At 39.5% G+C, this 27,945-nt stretch overlaps 6 protein-coding genes across 11 annotated transcripts; 3 read left to right on the top strand and 3 right to left on the bottom strand.

Moving 5' to 3' along the window:
- Positions 1-683: 683 nt before the first annotated feature.
- Positions 684-3,862, top strand: LOC116927389 (transmembrane 9 superfamily member 2). 2 transcript variants are annotated; one of them, XR_006648645.1, is made up of 14 exons: positions 684-987; positions 1,054-1,121; positions 1,178-1,271; positions 1,331-1,466; positions 1,530-1,651; positions 1,756-1,879; positions 1,937-2,058; positions 2,127-2,303; positions 2,362-2,684; positions 2,746-2,905; positions 2,988-3,251; positions 3,315-3,486; positions 3,550-3,668; positions 3,739-3,862. XR_006648645.1 is itself a non-coding variant. In XM_045175830.1 (13 exons), the coding sequence occupies exons 1-13, from the start codon at positions 865-867 to the stop codon at positions 3,615-3,617; spliced, it is 1,953 nt and encodes a 650-aa protein (XP_045031765.1). In that variant the 5' UTR covers positions 684-864; the 3' UTR covers positions 3,618-3,681. The 2 variants fall into 2 exon arrangements, 1 of the variants encoding a protein (XP_045031765.1); XM_045175830.1 differs by lacking the exon at positions 3,739-3,862 and having other exon boundaries at positions 3,550-3,681.
- On the bottom strand, positions 3,345-7,103 carry LOC123474034 (zinc finger BED domain-containing protein 6-like). Its single transcript, XM_045175836.1, has 3 exons — positions 6,501-7,103; positions 6,337-6,433; positions 3,345-3,986 (listed from the first exon to the last, which is right to left on the bottom strand). Exons 1-3 carry the CDS (start codon positions 7,051-7,053, stop codon positions 3,899-3,901), a joined length of 738 nt encoding a protein of 245 aa, XP_045031771.1. The 5' UTR covers positions 7,054-7,103; the 3' UTR covers positions 3,345-3,898.
- A 5,776-nt stretch (positions 7,104-12,879) lies between these two features.
- LOC116935031 (transmembrane 9 superfamily member 2) lies at positions 12,880-16,741 on the top strand. 4 transcript variants are annotated; one of them, XR_006648644.1, is made up of 15 exons: positions 12,880-13,103; positions 13,202-13,358; positions 13,425-13,492; positions 14,052-14,145; positions 14,205-14,340; positions 14,404-14,525; positions 14,632-14,755; positions 14,813-14,934; positions 15,002-15,172; positions 15,259-15,581; positions 15,643-15,802; positions 15,885-16,148; positions 16,212-16,383; positions 16,447-16,565; positions 16,648-16,741. XR_006648644.1 is itself a non-coding variant. In XM_045175828.1 (14 exons), exons 1-14 carry the CDS (start codon positions 13,084-13,086, stop codon positions 16,512-16,514), a joined length of 1,992 nt encoding a protein of 663 aa, XP_045031763.1. In that variant the 5' UTR covers positions 12,880-13,083; the 3' UTR covers positions 16,515-16,578. The 4 variants fall into 4 exon arrangements, 3 of the variants coding, with proteins under 3 accessions (XP_045031763.1, XP_045031764.1, XP_045031762.1); XM_045175828.1 differs by lacking the exon at positions 16,648-16,741 and having other exon boundaries at positions 12,880-13,099; positions 13,207-13,358; positions 16,447-16,578; XM_045175829.1 differs by lacking the exon at positions 16,648-16,741 and having other exon boundaries at positions 12,880-13,099; positions 16,447-16,578.
- Positions 16,742-16,775: 34 nt separating this feature from the next.
- Positions 16,776-17,391, bottom strand: LOC116935033 (dynein light chain Tctex-type protein 2B). The gene is made up of 4 exons (XM_045176776.1): positions 17,330-17,391; positions 17,147-17,245; positions 16,920-17,067; positions 16,776-16,841 (listed from the first exon to the last, which is right to left on the bottom strand). Exons 1-4 carry the CDS (start codon positions 17,389-17,391, stop codon positions 16,776-16,778), a joined length of 375 nt encoding a protein of 124 aa, XP_045032711.1.
- A 183-nt stretch (positions 17,392-17,574) lies between these two features.
- On the top strand, positions 17,575-24,166 carry LOC116927385 (U2 snRNP-associated SURP motif-containing protein). 2 transcript variants are annotated; one of them, XM_045175826.1, is made up of 21 exons: positions 17,575-17,818; positions 17,877-17,970; positions 18,040-18,226; positions 18,287-18,414; positions 18,470-18,540; positions 18,606-18,771; positions 18,830-18,993; positions 19,094-19,153; positions 19,479-19,522; positions 19,919-20,023; positions 20,092-20,207; positions 20,276-20,390; positions 20,457-20,619; positions 20,681-20,947; positions 21,010-21,127; positions 21,181-21,303; positions 21,366-21,678; positions 21,742-21,889; positions 21,998-22,185; positions 22,288-22,362; positions 22,470-24,166. In XM_045175826.1, exons 1-21 carry the CDS (start codon positions 17,744-17,746, stop codon positions 22,579-22,581), a joined length of 2,832 nt encoding a protein of 943 aa, XP_045031761.1. In that variant the 5' UTR covers positions 17,575-17,743; the 3' UTR covers positions 22,582-24,166. The 2 variants fall into 2 exon arrangements, with proteins under 2 accessions (XP_045031761.1, XP_045031760.1); XM_045175825.1 differs by having other exon boundaries at positions 17,576-17,818; positions 18,467-18,540.
- A 241-nt stretch (positions 24,167-24,407) lies between these two features.
- On the bottom strand, positions 24,408-26,142 carry LOC116927388 (profilin). The gene is made up of 3 exons (XM_032934402.2): positions 25,759-26,142; positions 25,101-25,272; positions 24,408-25,019 (listed from the first exon to the last, which is right to left on the bottom strand). Exons 1-3 carry the CDS (start codon positions 25,867-25,869, stop codon positions 24,922-24,924), a joined length of 381 nt encoding a protein of 126 aa, XP_032790293.1. The 5' UTR covers positions 25,870-26,142; the 3' UTR covers positions 24,408-24,921.
- Positions 26,143-27,945: the final 1,803 nt, after the last annotated feature.

Below are 27,945 nucleotides of genomic sequence, written 5' to 3'. Positions count from 1 at the left end.
CAGCATTTTTTCTATTAGTTGGAGCCAACCCGCTAATTTCTACGTTTTCCCTATTCTTTCTCTCGTAAGACGACAGGAAAACAAACAATAAGCGTAAATAGTAAAAATTTACACCATAATGGTCCGTTCTCGGATGGAGTTTGTGTTGAGTAGAAATGTGGCTTGTGCAATTGGATTCGATTCACTTCAGTTAATGGAAACGGATCCGTTGGTCACGACTCAACGTATCCGTTTTGAGCGACCAAAGTAAACGGATCTGTTTCCAATAACGGGTGAAGACTGTGTTGCGGAGTTAGTACCCCTAGTAAATATGAAAAACCATGAACCCTTCGTCAGAGCACGCTGTCAATGTGTCTACTATCTTCTCCATTGTTTCTATTCGACGGCCAAACAACTGAGAGTTTCCCACCCAATTCTGTATTTTGTGTATCCGACGTCGTTTCCATTCGTTCAAGTATTACCACATGCCATTTAGGCAGTCAAACGTTCACCACCTAATTTTCCTTCGTTAACGTGGCACGGAAGATTGATATCTTTATCGTGTTAACGTGGCAAGTTTTCGAATTTTCAGCGCCGACGTCATTTGCCGGCGTCTGTAACGTTTGTAGCAGAGTTGATTCTGGGATTGGCTGACAAGATCATGTAGTACGTACTTGCTGCGCTCAGGTGGCGCTAGGGGTAAGTTTCCCACCTCCTATCTCTAAATGTGAGCTAGCCGAAATAATACGTACGTAAGCAAAATTTTGACGTGTCAACATTTTTCGAGAAGAGAATCCGAATCCTTTTCGGGTTCGCTCCTTAAATTTGCAACCATATTTATTGCCTTTTAGCTCAGAGCGACCTGTTAAGTGTCAGAAATTTGCCATGCCTACCAAACAAATTGTTAGCAGTTTCTTGTTGCTGATTCATTTCAGTCATGGGTTTTATCTTCCCGGGTTGGCTCCCGTTAATTATTGCACGAAAGATAAACAGAGCGACACATGCAAAGTAAAGAATTTTGTACTAAATTATTGTTTATTGTGATAAAATTTCATTCTTTTTTCATATTTTCAGAATGATGTATCAGTTTTTGTTAATCGGCTCAACTCAGAGGAAGCTATCATTCCTTATGAATACCATCAGTAAGTATCATTTAATGTAAAAATTTCAGTTAATTTACATATGTTTGTTTTTCCAGCTTTGACTTCTGCACTGAAGACCATGAAACAGGACCAGTGGAAAACTTAGGCCAAGTTGTTTTTGGAGAAAGAATTCGATCAAGTCCTTACAAGGTTCTCATAATTCCTAACTATTCATGAAACAAAATGGTTTATCTTGATTTCATCTGTAGTTGGAGTTCAAGAACAATCAGGAATGGAATTATGCCTGTAAGAAGTCGTACCAGCCAGGCAACCAGGAAGATCTAAAAAAAATTAAAGAATTAATTCATGGGATATCATTAAATTATCAACATCATTGGATTGTTGGTAGGTTATTTATTTATACGTAGTGTGTTATTAAATGTTGAAATACAATTCTTTGTTTAATAGACAATATGCCTGTGACATGGTGTTATCAAGGAGAACCTGGCCAGCAGTTCTGCAGTACTGGTTTCCCAATGGGCTGTTATCTTCCAAAATCAGGCAAACCCAAAGATGCCTGTGTGATGAATGTAATGCTTACAAAATTATATTTTCATCAACATAAAAGACTTTCATTAATCTTTTTTTTTTTCTTTCTATAATGATTATAATTAATATTGATATTTTTAAATAGCCTGCCTTCAGCAAACCGGATACGTATTACATTTTTAACCATATTGATCTCACCATTACCTATCACGGTGGCAAGGGAGAAACATGGGGTACCGAGTTGGATGACGATATTGGGCGAATTCTAAGTAATTGAACGACTTCTTTTATTATAAAAAAACTTTATGATAACAGTTTCTTGTTAGGTGTGAAAGTGGGACTGCGTTCGCTTAGTGTGGAAAAGGATCCTACGTCACCTCCTATGATCGTGCCTAAAGAGCTGAAGGAGCCCCTCACAATCACGTACACCTATTCCGTCAAGTTCATTGTAAGGCTATTGAGGGAGGGGGGAGGGGACTTATACTCATACTAAATCGCACACTAATTGTTTTATAGGACGATCCGTTTACCAAATGGTCATCTAGGTGGGATTATTTACTTGAATCGATGCCGAGTGCCAATATTCAGTGGTTTTCCATTTTGAATTCATTGGTTATTGTTCTTTTCCTGTCTGGCATGGTGGCTATGATCTTACTCCGAACACTGCACAAAGATATTGCTCGCTATAATCAGGTATTACTCAGCAACTGTAGTTTCGATATTTGAAGGTACTAAATTGGAAATTTATTAGATTGATTCTGGCGAAGATGCACAAGAAGAATTTGGATGGAAATTAGTTCATGGTGATATATTCCGCCCACCACGAAAGGGCATGTTACTCTCAGTGTTTGTGGGATCGGGTGTTCAGGTTTTCATAATGACCTTGATCACCTTAATTTTTGCTTGTTTGGGATTCCTGTCACCAGCCAACCGTGGTGCATTAATGACATGCGCTTTGGTTCTCTACGTGTGTTTGGGTACGCCAGCCGGATATGTTTCATCCCGTATCTATAAATCTTTCGGTGGCGAAAGATGGAAGTTGAACGTTCTTCTTACTTCCATGCTATGTCCAGGGTATTGAAAATCAAACCGTATCAATTTCTTACATACCAGTAACCGCCCCAAATCTTGACAGGATTGTCTTTGGAGTCTTTTTCGTTTTGAATTTGGTTCTTTGGAGTAAAGGTAGCTCGGGTGCTATCTCCTTCGGCATTTTAGTGGCATTGTTAGCCCTATGGTTTGGCATCTCAGTTCCACTTACATTCGTCGGCGCATTTTTCGGCTTCCGAAAAAGGGTTAGCTTTAAAAAAAAACATATCAATTATAATTCACTTTTCATTTTTATTTCTATTAAAATATGTGTTGTTTCACTTATAGCCGATCGAACACCCTGTTCGGACGAATCAGATTCCCCGACAGGTTCCCGATCAAAGTGTTTACACACGTCCGGCTCCGGGCATCGTCATGGGTGGCGTTTTGCCATTTGGTTGCATCTTTATCCAGCTGTTCTTTATTCTCAACTCATTGTGGTCCAACCAAATGTATTACATGTTTGGATTTCTTTTCTTAGTCTTCATCATCTTGGTGATCACGTGTTCTGAAACGACAGTTCTACTTTGTTACTTCCATCTGTGTGCTGAGGTTTGTCTTAAACATTCATTATGACTTAAGTTTATTAAAATGCAATTTACTTTTCTCCAACAGGATTACCACTGGTGGTGGCGCAGCTTTTTGACAAGCGGTTTTACAGCCTTTTATTTGTTTATGTATTGCGTCCATTACTTTGTCACAAAATTAGAAATTCAAGATGCCACATCCACCTTCCTTTACTTTGGATACACCTTCATCATGGTTTTCTTGTTCTTTCTTCTTTCAGGTAAGCAATGTGCTACTGGTTGGATATTTCATTTGACTAACTTTTTTCTTTCTTTTATTACAGGGACTATCGGTTTCTTTGCTTGCTTTTGGTTTGTCCGCAAAATTTATTCAGTGGTTAAAGTGGATTAGTGTTTTGTTACGTGAATGCTGGCCATACTTAGCAAGCAAGCATAAATAAAGGTATTTAGTTGTTTCTGTTTGCAGTTGACACAATTGATTATTATTCTTATTCTCTTTCATTCATCTTCAGCTCATGCACACCAGTATTCATTATCTTTATAATGATTTGTCTTGTAATAAGATAATTATTATCACACATGTAAAATTTTGTATTGGTGAAATACTAATGAGAAAAATCAAGAATTGAAATTCAATCTTTAGAGATGCTACCCACATTTGTTTTATCTCCTTTAATAATAATAAACACCATAGACCAAGATCGGATGCTGAGTTGCCAAGGCTGAATTCCGACCTGCGGTATTTGTCCTCTCGGGCCCTATAGGAGGGAAATGAAAAATAATATATTTAATTAAGTTGTAGTTAGTTTTATTACAAAATCTTTTGGAATCGTGTGCTATACCTCTGTGCTGATATAATACAAAAAATTTTATCTCCAAAAAAGCTGGTATTTTTCCAGGAAACTTTTTGAAAGGTACTTGTTTACAATGTATCGTAGCAGACGTAAAGTGATTGACTGTGACTAGTGACTGTAGTGCCAAACTGTTTTCGTTTTTTATGTCATGAGTAGTGTAGTTTGTGATGTCAGTAATGAGTTATTTGACACAATTAGTCTTTTTAAGTTATCTGATTATGCTAAAGGACTTATTCATAAGGAAAAAGAAATTTACTTAGAAAAACGTCTGCTTCTTGTTCTACAGTTGTAATACGGGGAGGGGTGGGGGGGGTGTTGTGGAAAGGTAAGCAGTGTACCTCAACTTCTTTGTTGATGACTCACTGTTAAGGGGACGGGGAACTGCGCGTGCCAAAAGCTCCCGGGGGAGAGGGGAGTGTTAAAAAGGGTGTTATGTTAAATACATTAAGATTATAACTTGATGACATCATGGATTACGCGGATTATGACTGGACTTACAGAGTGTAAGTCCAACTATAATCCTTCTTCTGTTTTTCGCCAAGCAAATCATAAGCTGAATTGAAGCTGAAATTTGTTGACCTCCTTTTTTAACAGTTAGCCATCACGAAGAAGTCGAGGAACATTTTAAAAATGTGACATTATACTCATTTGGAAGCTCTGGGTCGTTTCTATCTTCTCCCCTTGTCCTCTCCACAGTCATCACGATCTTGTCGCGGTCGTGAAGATTTACCACCGATCTTCAACTTCCATCAACTACGGAATATTTCTAACAATTTCAAATTTTCAAAAAACTTAGATTTCCTAACCGACTTGATCGAGATTCGAACCTCGGAACTTTCGCATCACCGGCTAACCGTTGCACCACCGTTAACTTGCGGTGCATAGGGAATAGGGAAATCATACGGCCGTATGGTATGGCTCATGTAAACCCCCCTTCACTATCCCCTCTCCCATGGGTACGCGCAATCCCCCCCCGCCCGACCCCCCTTCTGGCCGGCTTGGGCAGCGCGTCAGTTCCGTAAAACTCAAAACTTTGTACGCGTTTTACGGGCACTCCCGCTCATTTGCACACCCTAAACCCTGTATTAAAAATGATCAACGTAAAAAGATCTACAACCCTGTATTAATCGTTTTTGGATTAGAGAAAACTGGTCTTGCTAGGTAAGAGCCTCAAACTCTTGTAGTTTGGCCAAATGTTGAGAAATAACAAAACAACATCAACATACTATGTTTGTATCTCTTTGTATTGGCCAGAAACGTAGTTTATTGAAATACTATGCATTTTTGTAGAGAAAGAGCAGGACATTCACATGTTTGTGAGGAAAATAACTGTTCCGATGGAACAGAGGTAGCAGGGATACAGGCATACTTTTTTACAACGGGGATCATTGGCAGCAAAATTCCATCTTTCTGCTTTGATCGCCACGCTTCTAGTGGATCCTTAGACCATGGAAGAAGTGGCAGCTTTTTATATTCATTAGTAATAATGATGTAATTGGCTGATGCACTTCTTCCTTGGCCACCTTGATTCAGATTTAACTGAGAAATACGGTTGTCGTGAAGAGCACGAATGTCATCACTCGATATCGAACTTAGGGAGTGCTGTCCGACGGAATCGTGACCGTCTTGACAATTCAAGTCTGTTAAATTTCTCATTTCCACGACAACCCTTTTTTCTGCAAAGTCTGCTCCGACGGACGAATGGTTCGGAGAAAGATATTCGGTCTTAAAGCTAAACAAAAGATATAAATAAAGTTTAAATTACGTTATTTCTCTAAAATAAATCATACCGAGGATTCAGGTAGCTCGACACTATATGCGAAGAATTCTGATAGAATTCCACAAAACGATCTTTCATGTTCAAATTCAGTGCACTACACATCATTATAAGAACATCATTAAGCTCGTGATTGCGGATCTCTGTCAGGTGCTCCTGAAGTAGTCTGATGGACGGAAGAACCTTAGAGATGGATGGATAATACTGGGAGCTTTTGTCTTGAGTAAGGATATCGAATGGTTTAAGGAGAGCTTTTGCACCAGCCAAGGTCTCCCACTCCCAATCGTCAAGCAATAAGTCCCGCTTATCCATCACTTTTAAAGTATCCGTCACTGGTTCTTGCAATGCTAACAGACCAAAACAAAAAAACAGTTACTTGTTGTAAATCTAAAGGAAATTTGATAATCAAATCAATACCTAAAAGGCTCTGGATCATAATAAGCGTGGAATTCCATCTTACTGGCACCTCTTGCTGAAGCCGCGACTTCCTGCCACTACAAAGTTGGTTAAGCTTCAGAGTGGCCGGTCCGCTGTGATGAAAGAAGGTGACAATATTTCGGCATTTGTTCAGGATAACTAAAGAAAACATATAATACAATTTTGAATTTTTGGCTAAATTATATACTTCGGAAATTATATATACCGGAAAATTCACGGTTGTCATGAATAGCATCCTTGACTGCAAGGCTCAAGGTGTGAGCAAAGCACGGAATATGCTTCCATTTCAAGATATTAGCTATAGCTCTCTTGAAATTTGATGCATTGTCCGTGACAATCCCTGAAATTTTGTCTTCTGGAACATCCCAATCTGCAATGACGGATTTAAGATGTGCAGCAATGTTTTCCGATGTGTGGCTGACTTCGAGAACCAACGTTGAAAGGACACGCGAAACCATTTTGAGCTGATCATTGATAAAATGTGCAGTTACAGTCATGTAACTGGCATTTGTCAACGACGTCCAACAGTCTGCGGTCAATGCTATGTGGTTCGCAAGAGAAAGTTCAGTCACCAGCTTAGCCTTTGCTTCAGCATACATTTCTGGAAGAAGTGAATGTGTCAGCGTTTTGCGGCAAGGTAAGGTGATCCTGGGGTCGATGGCTTTGACGAAAGCACGGAAATGTTCATCCTCGACCATGCTCAGAGGATGCATCCCTCGGACAAGGAATAACACCAATGCGCGAAGAATCGCCTTCATTTGTGCTCCATCCTTCTGGTAAGGTTGAGAGCCTTACTCTACCCTAACACCTATGTTTTATTTACATTAATTTTACACTATGTAGATGTGTTAGAATAATCACTCTTACTATCGGTTGACGCTTCCAATCTATCCAGTGAAGAACCCAAGAAGCTGCTCCGAGATGAAGCGCGGCTTTCAGAAGCATCTTATTTCAAACAAACAAAAAAAAAACATCTATTAAAATTATGTCTTATAAGTCTAAAAACAAAAACTGGGCTTAGTGTCCATGTAAAGTAACAGCAAGGTCCAAGGTGTTTATGACATAATTCCTTAGCTAAAACTATTAAATGAGAAAAATAGATGAAGATACCAACACTGCCTGAAAGATACCAATACTGGTCGAAGCACCAGTATTGTCCAAATCAGGAGTTCCATATGCGGGATCAGCATATGATATATATATGCAGCATATATATGATCAGCATGTCATAGAAAATGAGTATTGGAGATCCAGTACACAAGAGCTAGAAACAATATTACCATCAGTGGAATTTGGAGATGTTTGGAACTATCTAGTCTACAGAAAACAGTTTTATACAGCTAACGATATGAATAATTATAAGAGCTGCAAGTCTTATGAGATAATTTTTGGAGATGGGCTGTTTTTTTAGTTCAAGGCATTAAAACTTACAAATAATACTCATTTTCTATGACATAAGGACAGTCACACTGTACTTCATTAAGCTTAGCAACATATCTTTCTTTAGCATCGTTTGGCAAAGTTGAAGAATAATCAGATAAGTCAAATAATTCAATAACTGAATCATGTAAAAGATCTTCTGCATCCTCAGAAGACATTTACATTCCTAATTATACCAAGAAATTTAAGTTTTATAAGAAAATTACACATTTTTTAAAGTTACCATTTGCTGTTGACTGTTTGTTATTGTTTCAAATGTTAATAGCCCTTCACTGTAACGACGATTTCAAGTACTAGTTGTAGCGAATTCTTGAAAATTTGGCACTTGAAATGTTGGCAATATCCTGACGTACAACGTGCCACAATAATTTTGCTCCTGGTAGCAAAATTAATGGGAGAAATCAGTCCTCAAAGTCGTTAGCCTATGTTAAATCCACCTAAACAAGGCTGAGTAAGACTACAAATGGCGGCTTGCAGGGTTGCCGGACTACATGAATACTGCTTTTCGCAACGTGAAAATGGTCTATTTGTTTTATGACATAACTGTTATTTCTGACATGTTAAATACTGCTGCGAAATAATTTGAATAATAGAAATTTGATAAAACAGACAGTTACATAATTCCTTTTTGAGTAATTGCATGCATAACAAATTCCCGCCACTGAAAGACCGCAAGTAAAGATTGCTGGGTCGTATAGTGGGGTATCCACTTCTTAAACTGAGTTTAGACCTGTTCAACAGTAATGTAAAATTCATTTTTTTCTAAACTCAACTTGACCCTGAACATAACCTAAAATATAATTTTTTTTTATTAATAAATTGTTTATATCATCTATCACCCCTGGCTTTGAGCATGGGTGTCTGCCTGGGAAGCTGAAGATTGTGGAATCAATCTCCACTTGCGAAAACAATTGATCGAAAGTAAGAGTTGCGTTCGATCACTAGTTCGCGATCGATTGATCTCGATCTCGATCAAAAAAATTTTTGATCGTTTTGATCGTTTTGATTGATCAAAAATGAAATGATCGATCGAATCGATCGCGTTAAATTTTTATCATTGTATTTCTGTTGGAATATTTCCAGCAATTGCACAGCAATAAACAGCATTATTTAGTGGGGTTACCAGACGTTTTTGAGGGGGTTTTTTCCCACTCACGACAGCAGGACCCATTTAACTTCAAAAACAGCAACATCTTGAAATTCAAATCAGATAGCTTGCATCTCTTAGAAGTGAAAATTAAGCCTGCCGTACTGAATAATCTCTCACAAGCTGCTGAAGAAGGTAGACCACTATTATACTTCCTAATGGGAATATAAATACAAATAAATAATGTATAAATGAGCAAGAATTAGGAATAGAAAAAAAAACAACACGTGAAGTTCGTCTACTATCTGAGATCTTAAAAAAGTTTTATGTCGTCTGATTAATGAATGTTTCAAAAACTTTCTGCATCCGCCACTAGGTGTCGCCACAGTTGAGATCGATTTCGTTCAACCCCTTTCGATCTCGATCTCGATCCTGATAAATCGGTTTGATCAATCGATTGATCTCGATCGCAAAAATCTCGATCGATCGATCAATCGATCTCGATCATTAAATCGATCGAGGCAACTCTGATCGAAAGTAATAGGTTATGTGTTGTGTCATTTTACCAATTAACCATCAGGATGGGCTGACTACCTGAAACTGTGTTGACCACGTGTGATGAAGTACCCAGGATTCCACTTTTCTAGTCAAGTTTAGAGGCAGAACTGATCAAGGTGATAACAGCACACAATTAGCGCACAGCACGAAAAAAGCAGGAAAAATCAAAGTAAATATACCTTGCGTCGTCCACGCGACAGCAGGAACCCCAAGGGTAATAACTAAGTTTCTTGCGTGCAAGTCAAAATTTCAATTAAACAATTCTCTTGCTAACAAAAGCGATCTTATACGTGGCCTCTTATCAGTACCAGAAATCCTTTGCTCAAATTTTAATCAAGGTCTATGCCTCATAAGGAAAATTTCTCCTCACAGAAAACTAGCACACCAAAGACAAATAATTTCACTTAGGGACGTTGCGGGGGGCAAAACTCGAACACCACCAGCTGTAACACGAACCAAACGAACCTGAACGACAGTTCAATTACATCAAATACAATTATCTGACAATGATACTACTACTCTGCTAGTACCCGTACGAAACGTCAAGCTTGGGGTTTTGGCGTACCCAAACTGTTAGCTTCACCAAAGCTTCCCCGCACTAGCCTACCGATATCAAGCTTGCCGTATGTAACGGTATGCTTGAGTTAGGAAACCTAACAAAGCTCTTGCCTTTTCAAGCTGCACCCGCGCTTGCTTGCAGTTGTCAAGCTTATCATTTACAGGGTAACTTGAGTTTGGTTAGCTAACAAAACTCTTACTTTATTCAAGCTTTCCCCGCGCTATAATATAGCTTACAGCTAGGTGTCAAGCTTGGCGCATGAAAGGGTTAGCTTGGATTTTGTGGGCTGTTAGTTATAGTAAAAATAATATTATTAAAGAATCGGCGGATTTCAGTTAGAATTATTTATTATGAAAAGTTAGTTTATATTTTTTAAGCTAGTTTTTTAAGAAATCAATCATCTGTTAAAATATTACTTGTCTTAACGATCCGTAATAAGAAAAAAATAATTTATTTAAAAAAACGCCACTGGGTGTCGGCCTTCGAGATTTATGTGAGGCTGCGTTGGCCGAACCATTAAAATCTAGGTCAAGATAAACTTACATGACATGCAAAGTTCAATTTCATATTAGGAAACACATAATTAAAGGCAACCAGCAAAAGGAAGTCCATGATAGAATTTTACCTAGGAAAATAAAATCACAGTGTAAATTAGTAGAAAAGTTTATCTGAAATCCAAAAGTCACATTTCTCTCACATTCTCTCAGAACAAATGACAAACGACAGCCGCCTACGATATTTGTAAACAAACAGTCAAACACAAAATAAAAGTTATAAAATGAACACAAACACCAACAGATTTGAAATTCTGCTCAGACACGTAGTTTAATACGGCGAATTGAATAAGGAATAAATGAAAACGAAAAGTTCCCCAGTTTACACGCGATAATTCCCCCCAATTTTGCAGCCAATCACAAACCGACGGGAACCACAAAAATTTGAATTTCGACCGAATAAATAAATATATAAAATGAAGAAAAACACCAACAGACTTGAAAATTTGCCCAGACACGTAGTTTAATACGGCAAATCGAATAAAAAATAAATGAAAACGAAAAGTCCCCAGTTTACACGCGATAATTCCCCCCAATTTTGCAGCCAATCACAAACCGGCGGGAACCACAAAAATTTGAATGTCGACCGAAAAATAAATATATAAAATGAAGAAAAACACAAACAGACTTGAAAATTTGCCCAAACACGAAGTTTAATACGGCGAATCGAATAAAAAATAAATAAAAACGAAAAGTTCCCCAGTTTACACGCGATAATTCCCCCCAATTGACAACCAATCAAAACCCGGCTGGAACCCCTGGGGAAACAATAAACATTTTGGGGCCCATAACCACGGGATAGCCTTCAATCTTTCCCAAGGAAAATCTCTCAGGGATAAAATAAGTTTTTGCAATTTTTTAAAATAACAGAAGATAGCTCTTTGATATTCCCATTAATTATAGCTTGTAAGTTATAACAATAAAAAGTAAAAAGTAAGATATTTATGCGGAATGTTTTATTATTAGGATGAGATAAGTTTTGTATATGATAGACTACTGCTGATTAGTAGTTTAAAATTCTTATATATTGTATAAGCCAAATGGGTGATTGGAAGAAGCCGCGACTGCGACGCGGAGGCTCGGGTTCGAATCCAGTCTAGGAATTTCTTTTTTCTAGTTGACATATACAAGCTCGTGCGGCGCTGGCTGACTTAGCTTAAATAACCCAAGTCTGATGCTAGCTGAAAAATCTTACATTGGATCGGATCAAATCTAGCTTGTCTCTTGGAAGCTTACACTACTATGGGAGCCTGCCGTACGAAGCTTGCGTCCAGCTTCTATCTAGCTAACCGTTGCGTACGGGTAGTCAGGTCTTCTTAGAGGAAGGAAGAGCCAACAGAACCTTGCATGGTGTCTACCATAAGAAGCTACGTAAATCTCTACCATAATGACTGGAACCTCCATATTCCAATGGCAACGCTAGCCATCAACTCGGCCCGGCAGTCAACCACCAAGCGCTCCCCATTCGAGTTGGTGTACGGAAAAACCCCGGTCCTGTCAGGTGAAAACACCTTTCCTAGGCCAATGAAGCAACCTGAAAGAATTAAGCAGTTCTTCCGACGAGTCACTCGCTGGCGAGCAGAAGCCAATAAATTAATCTTAGATTCTAAAAACCAGAGTAAGAGGTTACTCGACCCACACAGAAGAAATGGCCGACAGTACATAAAAGGCGACTTAGTCCTGGTGCAAAGGAACATCCGAAAAAAAGGAATGACAAAGAAACTTCTCCCAAAATTCATCGGTCCGTTTGAAATAGTCAAAAGGGTCTGTCCCACGACTAACCTGGTCGAAGATCCTCCAACACGAAGAAAAAAACAAATTTGGCGTCGGTTCAATGAACACGTCGCACATATAAGGCCATTCCGCTCCCCTTACGAAACAGAATGGCAACCAGAGGACTCTGAAAGCGACACAGAGGACGAGTATGGTGCGGAACCACATGACCCTCCAATTTCCACACAAAAACCGAATGAACCCGGAATCAACAGGATCAATAACGAGTGAAACCCGGGCGACCAGCCCGTCCAACCCACGCCACGCCCCGTAGGAGCCGTAACCCGAGCCGAGAGACAGACTTATCCACCTATATGGCGACAACAAGATTAAAATTAATTTGTATATGTATTTATTGCATTTATGGACCAAAATTTAAGAGAATTTATAAAAAAATTGATTCGTCAAGGCAGGAGCCTTGAATTTGTCAGGATGGTCAAGTGTTATGAAATGTCAAAAGTATTATATTAAGTTGTTAAATTGACCGCCAGAATGCGCGTGCTTGCACTAAATATAAAAATGATTCCCCCACCTTGACCTGTTTGGCTCCGCCCCTGACCTACCCTGCCCTCTTGAACTCGAATAAATGGCGCCCTGTTGCAGATTTCAGTTTCAGCGCCAGTTGCCGTTGGAGGGTCAGAATTAGAGCAACGGTTGATGAGCTCTCTGTTTTCTGAAACAAAGTGCTGTATTTGTGCGCTGGCAATACAAATTCGTTTAATTGTGTAGTATTTTGCGTTGTGCTTCTTAACAATACAACCCAGATCAACGAAACGCGGTAAAGGGACTCCTCTCAGCGTGAACCAACCAGGGTTCTATGACTCTGTCTATACGTACGTAAGCAAAATTTTGACATGTCAACATTTTTCGAGAAGAGAATCCGAATCCTTTTCGGGTTCGCTCCTTAAATTGCAACCATATTTATTGCCTTTTAGCTCAGTGCGACCTGTTAAGTGTCAGAAATTTGCCATGCCTACCAAACAAATTGTTAGCAGTTTCTTGTTGCTGATTCATTTCAGTCATGGGTTTTATATTCCTTGGTTGGCTCCCGTTAATTATTGCACGAAAGATAAACAGAGCGACACATGCAAAGTAAACAATTTGGTAGTAAATTATTGTTTATTGTGATAAAATTTCATTCTTTTTTCATATTTTCAGAATGATGTATCAGTTTTTGTTAATCGGCTCAACTCAGAGGAAGCTATCATTCCTTATGAATACCATCAGTAAGTATCATTCAATGTAAAACTTTGGTAGAATCTATTGCAACGAAATATTTCGTTGCAATAAGAGACGTTTTCCCTATTGCAACGAAATCTTTCGGTGCAATAACGCACTATTTCACAATTGCAACGAAATATGTCGTTGCAATAAGTGGCGTTATTCCCTATTGCAACGAAATGTTTCGGTGCAATAAATCCTCGTTTTCTATTTTAACGAAGATTAAATTGTATATTTTTTGCAATATTATTTTTATGCATAGTAGTTCGTATAGTGCATGGTGTGGCGAAGCAGAACGCTTGTGGGTGTATCAGTGTTTTTGTGTGTAAGTGTATCTGTTGGTTGGTGGTTTGTGCGTGCTTACTTTTCTGGTGAGGTTAATGGTGAATCCATTTTAATTATTTCCATTTATTTTTGGGGTTTTGGTCGGCTTCTTTTTCTGGCTATCGTTGCCCGTGAGGCATGTTTTGTTTTTTTTGCGGCGGCTTTTGCCGGCTACCATGCCCGTGACTTTTTTGCTGCATTTTGCCCTTTCAGTTAATTTACATATGTTTGTTTTTCCAGCTTTGACTTCTGCACTGACGACCATGAAACAGGACCAGTGGAAAACTTAGGCCAAGTTGTTTTTGGAGAAAGAATTCGATCAAGTCCCTACAAGGTTCTCATAATTCCTAACTATTCATGAAACAAAATGGTTTATCTTGATTTTGTCTGTAGTTGGAGTTCAAGAACAATCAGGAATGGGATTATACCTGTAAGAAGTCATACCAACCAGGCAACCAGGAAGATCTAAAAAAAATTAAAGAATTAATTCATGGGATATCATTAAATTATCAACATCATTGGATTGTTGGTAGGTTACTTATTTATACATAGTGTGTTATTAAATGTTGAAGTACAATTCTTTGTTTAATAGACAATATGCCTGTGACATGGTGTTATCAAGGAGAACCTGGCCAGCAGTTCTGCAGTACTGGTTTCCCAATGGGCTGTTATCTTCCAAAATCAGGCAAACCCAAAGATGCCTGTGTGATGAATGTAATGCTTGCAAAATTATATTTTCGTCAACATAAAAGACTTTCATTCATCTTTTATTTTATTTTTTTCTATAACAATTATAATTAATATTGATTTTTTTAAATAGCCTGCCTTCAACAAACCGGATACGTATTACATTTTTAACCATATTGATCTCACCATTATCTATCACGGTGGCAAGGGAGAAACATGGAGTACCGAGTTGGATGACGATATTGGGCGAATTCTAAGTAATTGAACGACTTCTTTTATTATAAAAAAACTTTATGATAACAGTTTCTTGTTAGGTGTGAAAGTGGGACTGCGTTCGCTTAGTGTGGAAAAGGATCCTACGTCACCTCCTATGATCGTGCCTAAAGAGCTGAAGGAGCCCCTCACAATCACGTACACCTATTCCGTCAAGTTCATTGTAAGGCTATTGAGGGAGGGGGGAGGGGACTAAAACTCACACTAAATCGCACACAAATTTTTTATAGGATGATCCTTTTACCAAATGGTCATCTAGGTGGGATTTTTTACTTGAATCGATGCCGAGTGCTCAGTGGTTTTCCATTTTGAATGCATTGGTTATTGTTCTTCTCCTGTCTGGCATGGTGGCTATGTTCTTACTCCGACCACTGCACAAAGATATTGCTCGCTATAATCAGGTATTACTCATCAACTGTAGTTTCGATATTTGAAGGAAGAAGAATATTTGAAGGAATTTCCAATTTAATAATTGGAAATTTATTAGATTGATTCTGGCAAAGATGCACAAGAAGAATTTGGATGGAAATTAGTTCATGGTGATATATTCCGCCCACCACGAAAGGGCATGTTACTCTCAGTGTTTGTGGGATCGGGTGTTCAGGTTTTCATAATGACCTTGATCACCTTAATTTTTGCTTGTTTGGGATTCCTGTCACCAGCCAACCGTGGTGCATTAATGACATGCGCTTTGGTTTTCTACGTGTGCTTGGGTACGCCAGCCGGATATGTTTCATCCCGTATCTACAAATCTTTCGGTGGCGAAAGATGGAAGTTGAACGTTCTTCTTACTTCCATGCTATGTCCAGGGTATTGAAAATCAAACCGTATCAATTTCTTACATACCAGTAACCGCCCCAAATCTTGACAGGATTGTCTTTGGAGTCTTTTTTGTTTTGAATTTGGTTCTTTGGAGCAAAGGTAGCTCGGGTGCTATCTCTTTCGGCATTTTAGCGGTATTGTTAGCCCTATGGTTTGGCATCTCAGTTCCACTTACATTCGTCGGCGCATTTTTCGGCTTCCGCAAAAGAGTTAGCTTTAAAAAAAAACATATCAATTATAATTCACTTTTCATTTTTATTTCTATTAAAATATGTGTTGTTTCACTTATAGCCCATCGAACACCCTGTTCGGACGAATCAGATTCACCGACAGGTTCCTGATCAAAGTGTTTACACACGTCCGGCTTCGGGCATCGTCATGGGTGGCGTTTTGCCATTCGGTTGCATCTTTATCCAGCTGTTCTTTATTCTCAACTCATTGTGGTCCAACCAAATGTATTACATGTTTGGATTTCATTTCTTAGTCTTCATCATCTTGGTGATCACGTGTTCTGAAACGACAGTTCTACTTTGTTACTTCCATCTGTGTGCTGAGGTTTGTCTTAAACATTCATTATGACTTAAGTTTATTAGAATGCAATTTACTTTTTTCCAACAGGATTACCACTGGTGGTGGCGCAGCTTTTTAACAAGCGGTTTTACAGCCTTTTATTTGTTTATGTATTGCGTCCATTACTTCGTCACAAAATTAGAAATTCAAGATGCCACATCCACCTTCCTTTACTTTGGATACACCTTCATCATGGTTTTCTTGTTCTTTCTTCTTTCAGGTTAGCAATGTGCTACTGGTTGGATATTTCATTCGACTAACTTTTTTCTTTCTTTTATTACAGGGACTATCGGTTTCTTTGCTTGCTTTTGGTTTGTCCGCAAAATTTATTCAGTGGTTAAAGTGGTTTAGTGTTTTGTTACGTGAATGCTGGCCATTCTTAGCAAGCAAGCATAAATAAAGGTATTTAGTTGTTTCTGTTTGCAGTTGATACAATTGATTATTATTCTTAGTATTATTCTTATTCTCTTTCATTCATCTTCAGCTCATGCACACCAGTATTCATTATCTTCATGATGATTTGATGACTTGTAATAAGAGAAATATTATAATACATGTAAAATTTTGTATTTGTTAAATTAAATACTAATGAGAAAAATCAAGAAGTAAAATTCAACCTTTAGAGATGCCACCCACATTTGTTTTATCTCCTTTAATAATAATAAACACCATAAGCCACTGCCACACAAAACAGAGAATCCTAAAAAATGAAATTGTAAAAAAAAATACTTTTTTTAACCTTAAATAATAACTTACACTCATGAATGTTTGGGTGGCATAGTTGTCTGCCTCAGCATCCCACAAACATCTGGTTGCCATTCGTACTCCTTCTCCTCGCTGCTCTCCAATTAAAACTTGTGCAATGATTTTGTATCTGGAGTAGTTTAGTTCTAAAACATGAGAACTGTGAAGATAACTTGTTAACATGAATTATATGATTGCTATAACCTTTGATTCTGTGTTTAATTTTATCTGCTATTGACCTGCTCCATACTGGAGTCTGTTCAGCATCATATTGCTTTCCACTAAGTTCTTCATTAAGTATAGCTTGAATGATAGATTTCACAGCATTTGGTCTAAACCTGAACAAGATCAGAAACATGTGTTTGTTTAGTACACAACAAAAACAACCACACAATATGTATATTTCTCCTATCTACATTTACTTTTTATCAAGTGGAGGCTTCGTAGGGTAGAATGTGGGAATTTTTTCTTCCGTTTCAGGCATCTTACAAAATGAGATTCAAAACTTTGTTAGATTTGTGACCATGACAACCAATTGCTTGAACATTTGGGTATTTGAAACGAAATTGAAATCTACATCTAGAAGCTAGCACTAGCAGGCGTCTGCACAACTGTCAGTCTCACTTGTTAAGTTGTTATTCGTCAGCTATATCTAAAATTGATAAGTGGCATCGCTGTTCGGCGCTGCTGTGCGAGGGAGCTGAAAATCCAGAAGAGTAAAACAGCCGTGCTGGTACTGGAATGGATTGATCAAGCTGTTAAACATTCCTATGACGAGAAATTGAGGTTAATAACTTCTTTTAACAATCTTAACAAGTTAGCAAGTCGTGTTAAAAATGGCCAAAAGGGGATTATCCCGCAAAGAACTAGAAGAAATCAAGAAGCGCGAAGAAATTGAGGCTGCTGCTGAGGTGATAAACAATTGCTGATCGATTTATGCCTGATTTTATATTACATGCACATATCTAGGTATTTGAGGAATTTGTAGCCACATTCCAAGAAGATGCCAGCAAAGTCAGTAAAGTTTGGGTTAAAGCAGGTACCTATGATGCAGGTCAAAGAAGTAAGCAATACTATTCTGCAATTCATCATATTATTGATGCTATGTTAATGTTATTGTTTTAATTTCCAGAAGAAGACGCAAAAGACAAAGGCAAACTGTATAAACCAACATCAAAGTTAGCAAGCTTAGCAGAATCATTTTCTACAAGGCCCAAGCCAAATGACACTAAAGACATAAAAGAATCGAAGGATAAAAGTTTACTGAAAAAGGAAAAAAAAAAAAGCAATCTTGAGATGTTTAAGGAAGAGTTAAGGGTGTAAGTGTAATATCCACCAAATAGCTATCAATTCTTAATAATACTTTGGTGCTCTGACAGGATCCAAGAAGAGAGGGAAGAAAGACATAGAGTAAAAGCACACTTAAAGCCAAGTCGATTTGAGCCTGTCAGTGCACATTCTCCAAGCACCAGCAAAAGCTCTCTTGCCCATGGACTGATTTTGCCAGGTATTTTATTTGTAATTTTCTCTGCTAGTTTAAGCTAACTCTTTTCTTCTAGAAGAAAAGACAGGATCATTTGATGTTGGAGATCCCAATACAACCAATATTTACCTAGGAAATATAAACCCAAAAGTTAGTTTAAAATTTTCTATTGTGGTCTACAGCTTAAGTAAAGTTGAAATATATCCTCGTGTCAGATGACGGAACAGCAACTGATGGACATTTTCGGAAAATACGGACCTTTGGCAAGCGTTAAAATTATGTGGCCTCGAACTGAGGAAGAAAAAGCAAGGAATCGCAATTGCGGTTTCGTAGCTTTCATGTGCCGCAAAGACGCAGAGAGAGCGATGAAGAAGTTGAACGGTAATCATTTATTCCATGTTACGCTGTACAAAAGTAATGACATAGGTTTTTTCCACAGGAAAAGATATTTTGTCTTTTGAAATGAAATTAGGATGGGGGAAAGCCTTGCCAATCCCGTCTCGCCCCATTTACATCCCACCAGCGTTACTTGAGAAAACACTCCCTCCTCCTCCCACCGGCTTGCCGTTTAACGCAATACCTGCTCCACAAGATATCGATCAGGTACCGACCATGTGTTTTGCATTGTCATTCTTGCTTCTTGTTCCTCTCTGCCTCTTTTCCGTATCAATTATGTAGCTAATTACTTTCTATCTCATACCAGATCCCGCCACCTGGAACTCCCTATCCGACACATGGCGAGGCGTTGGAGAACTTCAACAAGGTATTGGGGGATGGGCTAAGTTATTCCGTTCAACCCAGCAATATGACTTACACAAGAATCGAGACTTTTTATCCGCCCGCTCCAGCCCATTTACTCATAGTCGGCGGATAAAAAGCTGCGAATGCTTTGTGTGTGGTCGCTGCGTTGGGAGGTCTCATCTCTTTTATTAGTGTGCTTCGGCGGAAAGCGATGAAACTCAACATATGTTTTCATGCGTTGCACTCGTTTGGCTAGTGATGACCGTGTTCGTGTCTCACAGCTCTCATACTATTGTGTGTTTGGAAATATGTTGATGTTTCACCCGGGTTTGCTGCTTCTCTCGCAGATTATATCCAGGGCTGTTGTCAAAGTGGTTATCCCTACAGACAGGTATGTAACAAAGATCAAGCCTCATAATACCTTGATGCTGCGTAGCTGTGTGGTGTAGTGGTGAACATTACGCTGCTCCCGCCAGGCCTCAGGGAGTATCGAATTTTTGTCATAAAGGAATTATGAAATATTCCGTTCAACTCTTCCAAGACGTCTTTTCTAGTCCTATAACTTCTTTGTAAACTTTGTAAATTTTTACTAATACTTCCATGCTTGCAAAAAAAAAAAAAAAAATCTTGCTCTTCTGAGATATTTCGTTTACTTACATCGTAAAAAACTTTTTTAAGCCGATTGCTAAGCATAATATTTTCATTTTTTTATCACTACCTATTTCTGTACGTTTGGCATTTGTGCATTCGTATGTTGTACTTGGTTCTCTGCAACTGGTGTACACAGAAATTTGTTGTGTTTAATTCATCGGATGATCGAGTCTGTTGTTCGAGAGGGTCCCATGCTTGAAGCCATGATGATGAACAAAGAAATCGACAACCCGCAGTTTAGGTATTTAAAACATTTACTTTTGTGACTACTCTACAAATTATTTGTGTGTTTTCTTGCCCCGCTCGCAGATTTCTATTCGAAAATCGGAGTCCAGCTCACATTTACTATCGTTGGAAATTGTTTTCCATTTTACAAGGCGAAGCTGGCAATAAATGGTCTATGGAAGACTTCCGCATGTTCAAAGGTGAAAAATTACAATGTGATTATTCAGTGCTCTAATCATCCAGCTAGTACCGTTTTTCATTCCAACAGGTGGGTCCATCTGGAAACCCCCTTCCATAAATCCATTTTCCGAAGGCATGCCTGACGAGCTTTTTTCTTCCGACGAGGAGGATGACGAGAGTCGTCGGCGCTCACTTAGCAAATCGTATTAACTAAAAATTCATTTTATCATCTAACGCGATAATGCTTTTCATTTCAATCTGTTGATTAGTCAAAAGAAGCGTTTAGAATTGATGTTACGAAAGTTGACCCCCGAGAAGACAAAAGTAGCAGAAGCCATGATTTTTTGTATTGAGCATGCTGAAGCTTACGAAGAAATCATCGATTTCATCACTGAGTCTCTGAATAGTGTCAAAACTTCCATTCCCAAAAAGGTAAAATATTTTGTCTGACTAAAGTTTTCAGAGAAGCGATTTCATTTGATTGTACTTTTAGCTGGGAAGATTTTTTTTGGTCTCGGATGTTCTCTACAATTCGTCTGCTAAGGCGGTCAATGCTTCCAATTTCCGTTCGGGATTCCAGTCACACATGGTGGAAATAGTCAAGTATATGCATCAGGCGTATGAGGCAACTGAGAGCCGATTAAAAGCCGAAGCTTTTCGGCAGCGTGTTATGCTCTGTTTTCGTGCGTGGGAAGAATGGAACTTGTATCCTGCTGATTTCCTTATTCATTTGCAAAACGTATTCCTTGGCCTTGTCTCAGTAAGCTGGTCACGCAAGTGATTCAACAACATCGTTTCTTAACGCGTAATTTATTTTCAAAGGCTGATCAAGATGTATCCCAACGGTCTTCAGGCCACGCTGAAGATGTCGATGGTATTCCTCTTGAAGACGCAGAAGCGATCGATGGAGCTCCACTTAGTGATTCAGAAGACTTGGACGGTATAGTTAACATCCAAAGCTTGATTGTACAAACTAATAAAATCTCTTTGCAGGCGTACCCTTGGACGGGGCGGCTCTCTTAAGAAGTGCAGTCAAACTTCAAACTAGTTCTCCGGCTCGCACATTTACGGTTACCAAATCAAGCAAATATGATGCTGATTTTGATGGAGTGCCAAGTAAAATCATTTTATAATTACATTGCTGAATTTCCGTTCCATTAATTTTAAATATCAACCAGTGTCAGAAGAACTGGATGGGGTCCCAATGAGGAGCTCTTCTTCGCCAGTGGTCAGACGAGACCGGAGACGAGAGACTAAGTCATCGAAGTGGGAAACACCGGCACCAGTGGTTGCCACTAGCAAGTGGGACAATCTAGATCCCGAGACAGAGCCAAATGAATCTTCTAAAAAGAAAAGCAAAGCGAAGCATGACGAGGACATCTTTGCGGACGTCGCCAGCACCAAACAAAAAGGAGCTATTTCAGATGAAGATCTAGACGGCGCGCCGCTGGATTCCTCACCTGAGGCCACTCGACACAGTTCTGGTTCTAGGTATGCACGTTATATTACTTGTTTTTCGGCAGTGAATCACCCTTTTTTTTTTTTTCTCCATAGAAACGAAGACCAACGCGGGAAACTACGAGAGCTGGAGTTGAAAGTCATTCGTTACCAGGATGAACTTGAGGCCGGAATTCATAATCAGATTACGGGAATGTCCATCTCGGAACAAGTTCAACAGTACCGTGAACATCTTCTGCGAAAGGTAAGATTTCATAGCGTGCGCCGCAAACTGTCCATCACTCTACAAGTTTTTGATGAATTCTTTTCATTTTTCTTGCACGCGATCGTCTCTTTATTTCCACGGAACAAGTCAAAGCGCGATCGTTCTCAAGAAACAGGCGATAGTCGCGAACATGAATATAGAGAACGGCGCACGTCTCACGGTGCGGAGAAATCAGATCGTTCTGGTCGACAGGGAATTGAAAGAGAACGTTATAAAGAAAAAGATAGGCGACGTTCAATATCCAGATCAAGGTCTCGTTCCAGATCGCCCAGAAAGTAAGCATTTTTCACAAGTTGAGCACGCCCAGTTTGACATATGACCTTTCTCAAAATGAACGATTAGTCAACTATCCATGTAATTATGCTGTAATCGTATAGGTCATCGCGATCAAAACGAACACGATCGTCGAGGTCGCCAAGTCCAAGCCACTCTTTACGGAGAACCCCCCGGAGGTATGATGATTCATCCACATATGCTTGCCTAATATAGCTTTCGTGTCTACAGTTCCTTTCCCAGCGTTTATCGCGTAACAATCTAATGCGTGATCACTAAATACCAGGTCGAGATCAAAAAGCGATGACTCGTCGAAACGATCTCGCCGTTCTCGAAGCCGTTCATCCTCTCCAAGAAGGACGCCTAAAAGCCAGAAGAAATCGAAGAATTTCAAATGAAACAATTCAATTCGGCTGCTATTCATAGCAGTTTTCAATTTCGTGCTCCCTCGGATCTTGTTCAACTTTGCTTTCACATTGGTATTCAATACAATCTGCCTTCTAGCGGTATCAACAACGTTGGTGGCCAGTTGTCGCAGACCCATCCGTATTCGATTGTTTGCCTCTGTGCGGGAAGCAGATACCTGGCTAACGAGACTAACCTGGCCGGTCGTTGCCCGGGACGACGTCCTCGTTTTCAATGTAACACAACATGAACGCACTTGGAGCGCGTCAGATGTTTATGCTGACGGCAGTTGGTCTGAAACTTCAACAGCTCTGTCGCCGTGGCTCACCTACTTCCACACATAGATCTATATTATTTTTCGTCTTTTCCCCCAGCTTTTTACAGTCTCCAAAAATAGAGGTTATGCGCAAATCGTTCTCCCGAGTTTGACACAGGCACACACCCGTCTACCGCATTCTGGCCACACAACAGATGGTAGTATACACAAATAAACAGCCACACGCACAGAAAAGAATACAACCGGAATCGCGTATGTTTCAGCAAATGGTGGAATTTTTTTTTATTGTTACAGCCACAGGAAACCGAGACAAACATGAAAAAATAAGAGGGCAAGGAAGAAAAAAAAAAATCGGTGGGCTTCTGCCACAGGAAGAATCCGCCACCGGAGAAGAGGGAATTTTTTTTTTCTCAAATTGGCAGAGCAAAGGAAAAAATAGTTGGATACTGATACACACACACAAACACGCGCGCGCGAATCTTATTTTTTAATTGCAAAAAGGAGCACAGTTTGATTATGAAAATAAGAAGTACGGAAAAGACCCATTAGTAGTAAGAGTAAGTATAATAAAAAAAAATCTCGGTTAAAATATTTTTCATCCTGGCTGGAATGAGAAAAAAAAAATGAGAGAAAGAAAAAGGAAGAGCTATGGGGAAATTGGGCGGACACGTGAAGCTGTAGATGAAAGAGGGGGCGCTAGAAATTGCTTTCCAGCTGGATAGGACCAGTAAACCCTAACAGGAAGAGCTGACGATCTAAACAAACAGTTGGGAGGTGACATGTAAGCTAGAGGGGGGAAGCCGTTGTAGATTTCCAAATGTCGAATGGTGGGACATGCTTGACGTTGCGGTATATGAACTCGCTACTTTTTCAAACTAAACTTGCAGACATTGAATCTGTGTAACCACAGACGCCCATCTAAAAACACATCTGAATAACTTGGAAAATGTAAAGATTGATGGCGAGACAAACGGGTTTGTTTTACTTTTTCTAGCCTCTTCCCTTCTGATAAAAGAGTTAACATGCACGTTACGCATTCTGTCTGGAACCTGTATTGAGCACACCAAAAAAAAGATACCCCAATGGTAATAAATCATTCATCAAATTCAAGGAAATCCTATTTCAGTTTCCAATGGATGCATCTCGCAGCGATTGAAAAAACAAAAATTTACAGCTGACGTTTCATACTGATTTTTTTTCGTATCTTTTGTTCTTCGTTGGGCTGGACGAGAGGTATAACCAGATTTATAGATCAAGCCAAACACTCGAATTCTCTTTCGTGACAAAAAAATATTGAAAAAGAAAAAAAAAAAAAAAAAAAAGGACAGGAGCTAGGAGAGACGGGGAATTTTAATTTTCCTCATTTTTTCTTCCGACTTGTTGGAAAATTTAACTTCTCAGACGGCTTTGAGGCTGGAGACCAGACTAGAAAATAGGAGTACATTAATATGTTTTAGCTCTTATGTGCCGGAAATTAAAGAGGATAGAGAATGAAAATAAATATCAAATTTCCAATTGAAGAAAAAGAATAAGACGGAGGGCTGGGAGAGTAGTTTGTTTAGTTTAACACAAGAAAAAAAAAAATACAAAAAACATGCTTTGAATACGACTGGGTGGAAAACGATCTGAAACACAAAAAGGAGCGACACTGCCATTTCGGGATCTCCAACATTCTCAAACTTCCCAACTCTTGGCTTGTTCGCGTTTTTCAACGAATCAGAAGAAATTATCGACCCCAGACAAAATTTACACCCACTCCCTCCTTTTTCGAATAGGAAAGGGACGCAAAGGAATGGGCAAACGTTTCTCGTCTCTACAATAACAAAATAAAAAAAAATAAAAGAAATTACACTAAAGAGAAAAGAGAAGAATCCATCTTGGACTTGTAACCATCCAATAAACTGAGTGGAAATTAATTTTAACAAGGCTGAAAAAGTGGTGATGATGCTGAATGATCTCCTGATTGGTCTGAAGCATCCAAATTTTGTCCGGATTTTCTCACTTCTGGCTGGCCTTTTCCCCGCTCCCTTGTGTGCTGGCCCTTTCCACTGCTCTTCTAGTAGCCATGGCCCATGAGGTATTCTCCCAGCTTTTCAACTACATTGGCAGCTTGCTGGGGGGTTGTTGGCTCCTCATAGATAGACACCACGATAGCTGAAAAGTACAATTAAGTATTAATTCATGCAAGTCAGGGGTTAAAGACTGTCAAGGCAACAGACACAGGCCTCTACTTACCCTTCTCGGTTTTCATGCAGTGGAGGCCACTCTTGTTCTTCTTGGCTCGCAAGACTCTGTCAGTTCCTGAGAGGAAGATAAACCGAATACCTGCCAATGTTAGACCATTAGCTTGGAAAAATTCTGGTGACGAATAGTTGTTTGCAAATGTGGTCAGCTCAGAAGGTGTCACCTGAAACCAATGAGAATAAATATTAGACTTTACAAGATACCTTAGGATGAAAAGCAAAAAAATGTTATCATTAGTTCCAGATTAAGATTGCATGCTTTTTTTCCCCACCCACACATATCTGATGTTCCCAAGAGACTGCTGAGATCGACACACTGACTCACGCACGCAGTCTGACACATTAAAGTGCAAAGGGAGGAAGGCGTGTCATGTTGTTCATGTCCTTTGAAACTCATCGTCCTAACCGACGATTGAAATTTCAATTCCCTCACTGACAAGTAGGTAGACTAGCTGAACAGAAAAAAAGGAAAGAAAATTTGGCCAAGACCGTGCCCATATATGGCGACTGCCGTGTCTCTTGTTAACACTGCACGACACAGCCCCTCCTCAATGGCAATTCGGCACACACGACATACTCAGACAATATGCACATCACAGGATACATAAAAATTGCTCAAAGTTTAAATAAAAATACTGTCAAATAGTTACATTGAATGCTGCAGATTTGGCCCACAAAGAACCGTCTGTGCCGATGATCGCGGCGTGGTTGACGAAACCTGAAGCCAAAAGCTGTTTGTCGACGTAATCTTGCCAGCTCATGATGAAAAGATGGACAAAATGTGTTGAATCGGCGTTGATTTGAAGTAAATGACGACAAGTCGCAAAACTGGCGAGAAAATTGGCCTAGTTTTAAGCGAGTGAAGAACAAACCGGGGAGACTGTTGTTGGAAAATGTGGATGCAAACTCAGCTTTTTTGTGTGTGTGCTGCAGTGTGTGTCAGCCAGAACGAAGAAGAGAAAGAGAGAGAGAGAGCACAGAGGAGCCAACACTGCAACCGTCTCGATAACCGTCTCTGCGAGTCAAAAAGAGACGGGAGACTACAGTCAGTGGGGGGTGGGGCTGGGCGGTTTGCGAACCAGACGCCGGGTGGAGAGAGAGAGAGAGAGAAAGAGGGCTGGTAAGTAGGGTGGGTGAGGGTATTACAGACTATTGAGACAGATGAGGAGAGAGGGTGGCAGTGAGGGAGGGTATATACTCCAGCACGATAGAAACGCGCGCGCGGCTGATAATAAGAGGGGGGAGGGAAGGGGAACAGCTGACAATGCCCACCAGAGGGCTACACTGGTTTCCGGTGGTCGCCATTTTGGCAAGGGTGGAGGGGGGAGTTTTTCTCCTTTTTCTTTCATCATACAGTGGTTACAACATTATAAACTATCGGTTTATTTCCCGATTGCTAAGTAAAAATATATATATACAAAATGGGAAAAAGAATCACTGGTATAATACCACCAAGTCAAAGAAAAATATTACCAGAACTAATTACATTTAGTAGACAATTCATTCATTAACTGACAATTAATTCAAATTTTCTTTTTTCCACCTAAAAAATCGTCTTCGAAGCTCCGCCTCCCAACAATGTTCTAGATAATTCCAGCTTTCGACTTTTGTGCTTGGTATGCGTCATAAAAATAATAATTTCTTTCGAACTTGTTTTCTTTCAGGGGAAACACTGATGAATATGATGAGAAAGACATTTTAGTTGTCAATTCAAGCGCAACATTATTGAAATTAATGACAAAGTTCGTGTCAGGTTTCTGTGTTGCTAGGGCTTGGCGGTGGCGCTAGTATACGTGAGCTGTAACCGAAACTTCTTTCTTGCTCTACCCGTCTCTGCCGTATATCTATTGCCTAGAAAAGATTCATCAGGTACAAGGAACAGTTACGAATCGGAAAACGGTGGTTCCACAAGAAAGAACGGAAGGATTCCAAACTGTCTAAAAAAACCACAACTTATGAGAGAGAAAATAATACATAAACCACCGCATACCACCAGTAAATATACGTCCTGATCTCTAGCAATGACGGTAGGCAACGTCACCTTGGAACACGTAATTCTGATTTTCACGCGGATAAGATTGCTAAACTAGAACCCTAACAGGTGGGCAACAGACATTTCCCTCTCTCCCTCATTCCACATTCTTTCTAAAAGAGAATGAAAATCATGGTTTTATTTAGCAGCTGACGCATAATGAAGAAGAGTAACAGTTGATAGGCATCTCTAACGTCGGATGGGTTGTCGCATCCATAAACCAATCGGAAGTCTACGACCATGCTGTAGGAACTGGCCATTTCAAGGTGGCTGTGACTGCCATCAAAGATGGGCAACCACAATCAGCCGTTGTATTGGCTACTATAGACGTGGCCACATATTTCCTTCTGGTGGTCTACGGGGGGAATTCAGAAAGTTGGCAACGGTTGCGAAAATGAATGAGAAATTTTTAATTTCGTTTCATTTTGTATCACGACATTGGACGACTGTGTATAATAGTTTTAGTCTCAGTTGTCAACCGGTGAAAATTAAAAAAAAAAAAGAGAATATCCAGATAAACTGAGGAAAATCGTTCGATCTTTGAACCGTCATCACTGTCTTATTGGCAACAGCCTAGATCCTAGCTAAAAGTGTCTCACTATTATAGATTTTGGACAAAAATATATCGACGAGAGCATCACAATTGAAACGTCTCATTTTGAAACATTCTTATCGCGTGTTCTTGTTTTGTCCGTGATCTGCGACCAAACGCGGTCGCTCGTTGTTTTCCTAATCAGAGCCGCCAGTGTCACGGCAGAGACCGCCATTTCCTTCTATTTGTTTCGTTTATTGTTTCACCCATGTG

Source organism: Daphnia magna, linkage group LG7, assembly GCF_020631705.1.
Source record: "Daphnia magna isolate NIES linkage group LG7, ASM2063170v1.1, whole genome shotgun sequence".
NCBI classification, from domain to species: Eukaryota; Metazoa; Arthropoda; class Branchiopoda; order Diplostraca; family Daphniidae; genus Daphnia; species Daphnia magna.
The sequence above is the reverse complement of the archived record's forward strand: the minus strand, read 5'-3'. Positions and strand labels throughout refer to the sequence as shown.

Coding starts and splice junctions, on each gene's coding strand:
- LOC116927389 (XM_045175830.1), top strand. CDS start 865: ATGCCTACCAAACAAATTGTTAGCAGTTTCTTGTTGCTGATTCATTTC. Junction 1,652..1,755: donor AAGATGCCTGTGTGATGAAT/GTAATGCTTACA, acceptor ATTTTTAAATAG/CCTGCCTTCAGCAAACCGGA. Junction 2,304..2,361: donor ATATTGCTCGCTATAATCAG/GTATTACTCAGC, acceptor GAAATTTATTAG/ATTGATTCTGGCGAAGATGC.
- LOC123474034 (XM_045175836.1), bottom strand. CDS start 7,053: ATGAAGGCGATTCTTCGCGCATTGGTGTTATTCCTTGTCCGAGGGATG. Junction 6,434..6,500: donor TGACAACCGTGAATTTTCCG/GTATATATAATT, acceptor TGTTTTCTTTAG/TTATCCTGAACAAATGCCGA. Junction 3,987..6,336: donor TGTAGTGGCAGGAAGTCGCG/GCTTCAGCAAGA, acceptor TTTCCCTCCTAT/AGGGCCCGAGAGGACAAATA.
- LOC116935031 (XM_045175827.1), top strand. CDS start 13,084: ATGACTCTGTCTATACGTAC. Junction 14,146..14,204: donor TTCGATCAAGTCCCTACAAG/GTTCTCATAATT, acceptor TTTTGTCTGTAG/TTGGAGTTCAAGAACAATCA. Junction 14,526..14,631: donor AAGATGCCTGTGTGATGAAT/GTAATGCTTGCA, acceptor TTTTTTAAATAG/CCTGCCTTCAACAAACCGGA.
- LOC116935033 (XM_045176776.1), bottom strand. CDS start 17,391: ATGCCTGAAACGGAAGAAAAAATTCCCACATTCTACCCTACGAAGCCT. Junction 17,246..17,329: donor AAGCCTCCACTTGATAAAAA/GTAAATGTAGAT, acceptor GATCTTGTTCAG/GTTTAGACCAAATGCTGTGA. Junction 16,842..16,919: donor CCACCCAAACATTCATGAGT/GTAAGTTATTAT, acceptor TTTGTGTGGCAG/TGGCTTATGGTGTTTATTAT.
- LOC116927385 (XM_045175825.1), top strand. CDS start 17,744: ATGGCCAAAAGGGGATTATCCCGCAAAGAACTAGAAGAAATCAAGAAG. Junction 21,679..21,741: donor CGACACAGTTCTGGTTCTAG/GTATGCACGTTA, acceptor TTTTCTCCATAG/AAACGAAGACCAACGCGGGA. Junction 22,186..22,287: donor CGTTCCAGATCGCCCAGAAA/GTAAGCATTTTT, acceptor GTAATCGTATAG/GTCATCGCGATCAAAACGAA.
- LOC116927388 (XM_032934402.2), bottom strand. CDS start 25,869: ATGAGCTGGCAAGATTACGTCGACAAACAGCTTTTGGCTTCAGGTTTC. Junction 25,273..25,758: donor CCAAATCTGCAGCATTCAAT/GTAACTATTTGA, acceptor CATTGGTTTCAG/GTGACACCTTCTGAGCTGAC. Junction 25,020..25,100: donor CTGCATGAAAACCGAGAAGG/GTAAGTAGAGGC, acceptor TGTACTTTTCAG/CTATCGTGGTGTCTATCTAT.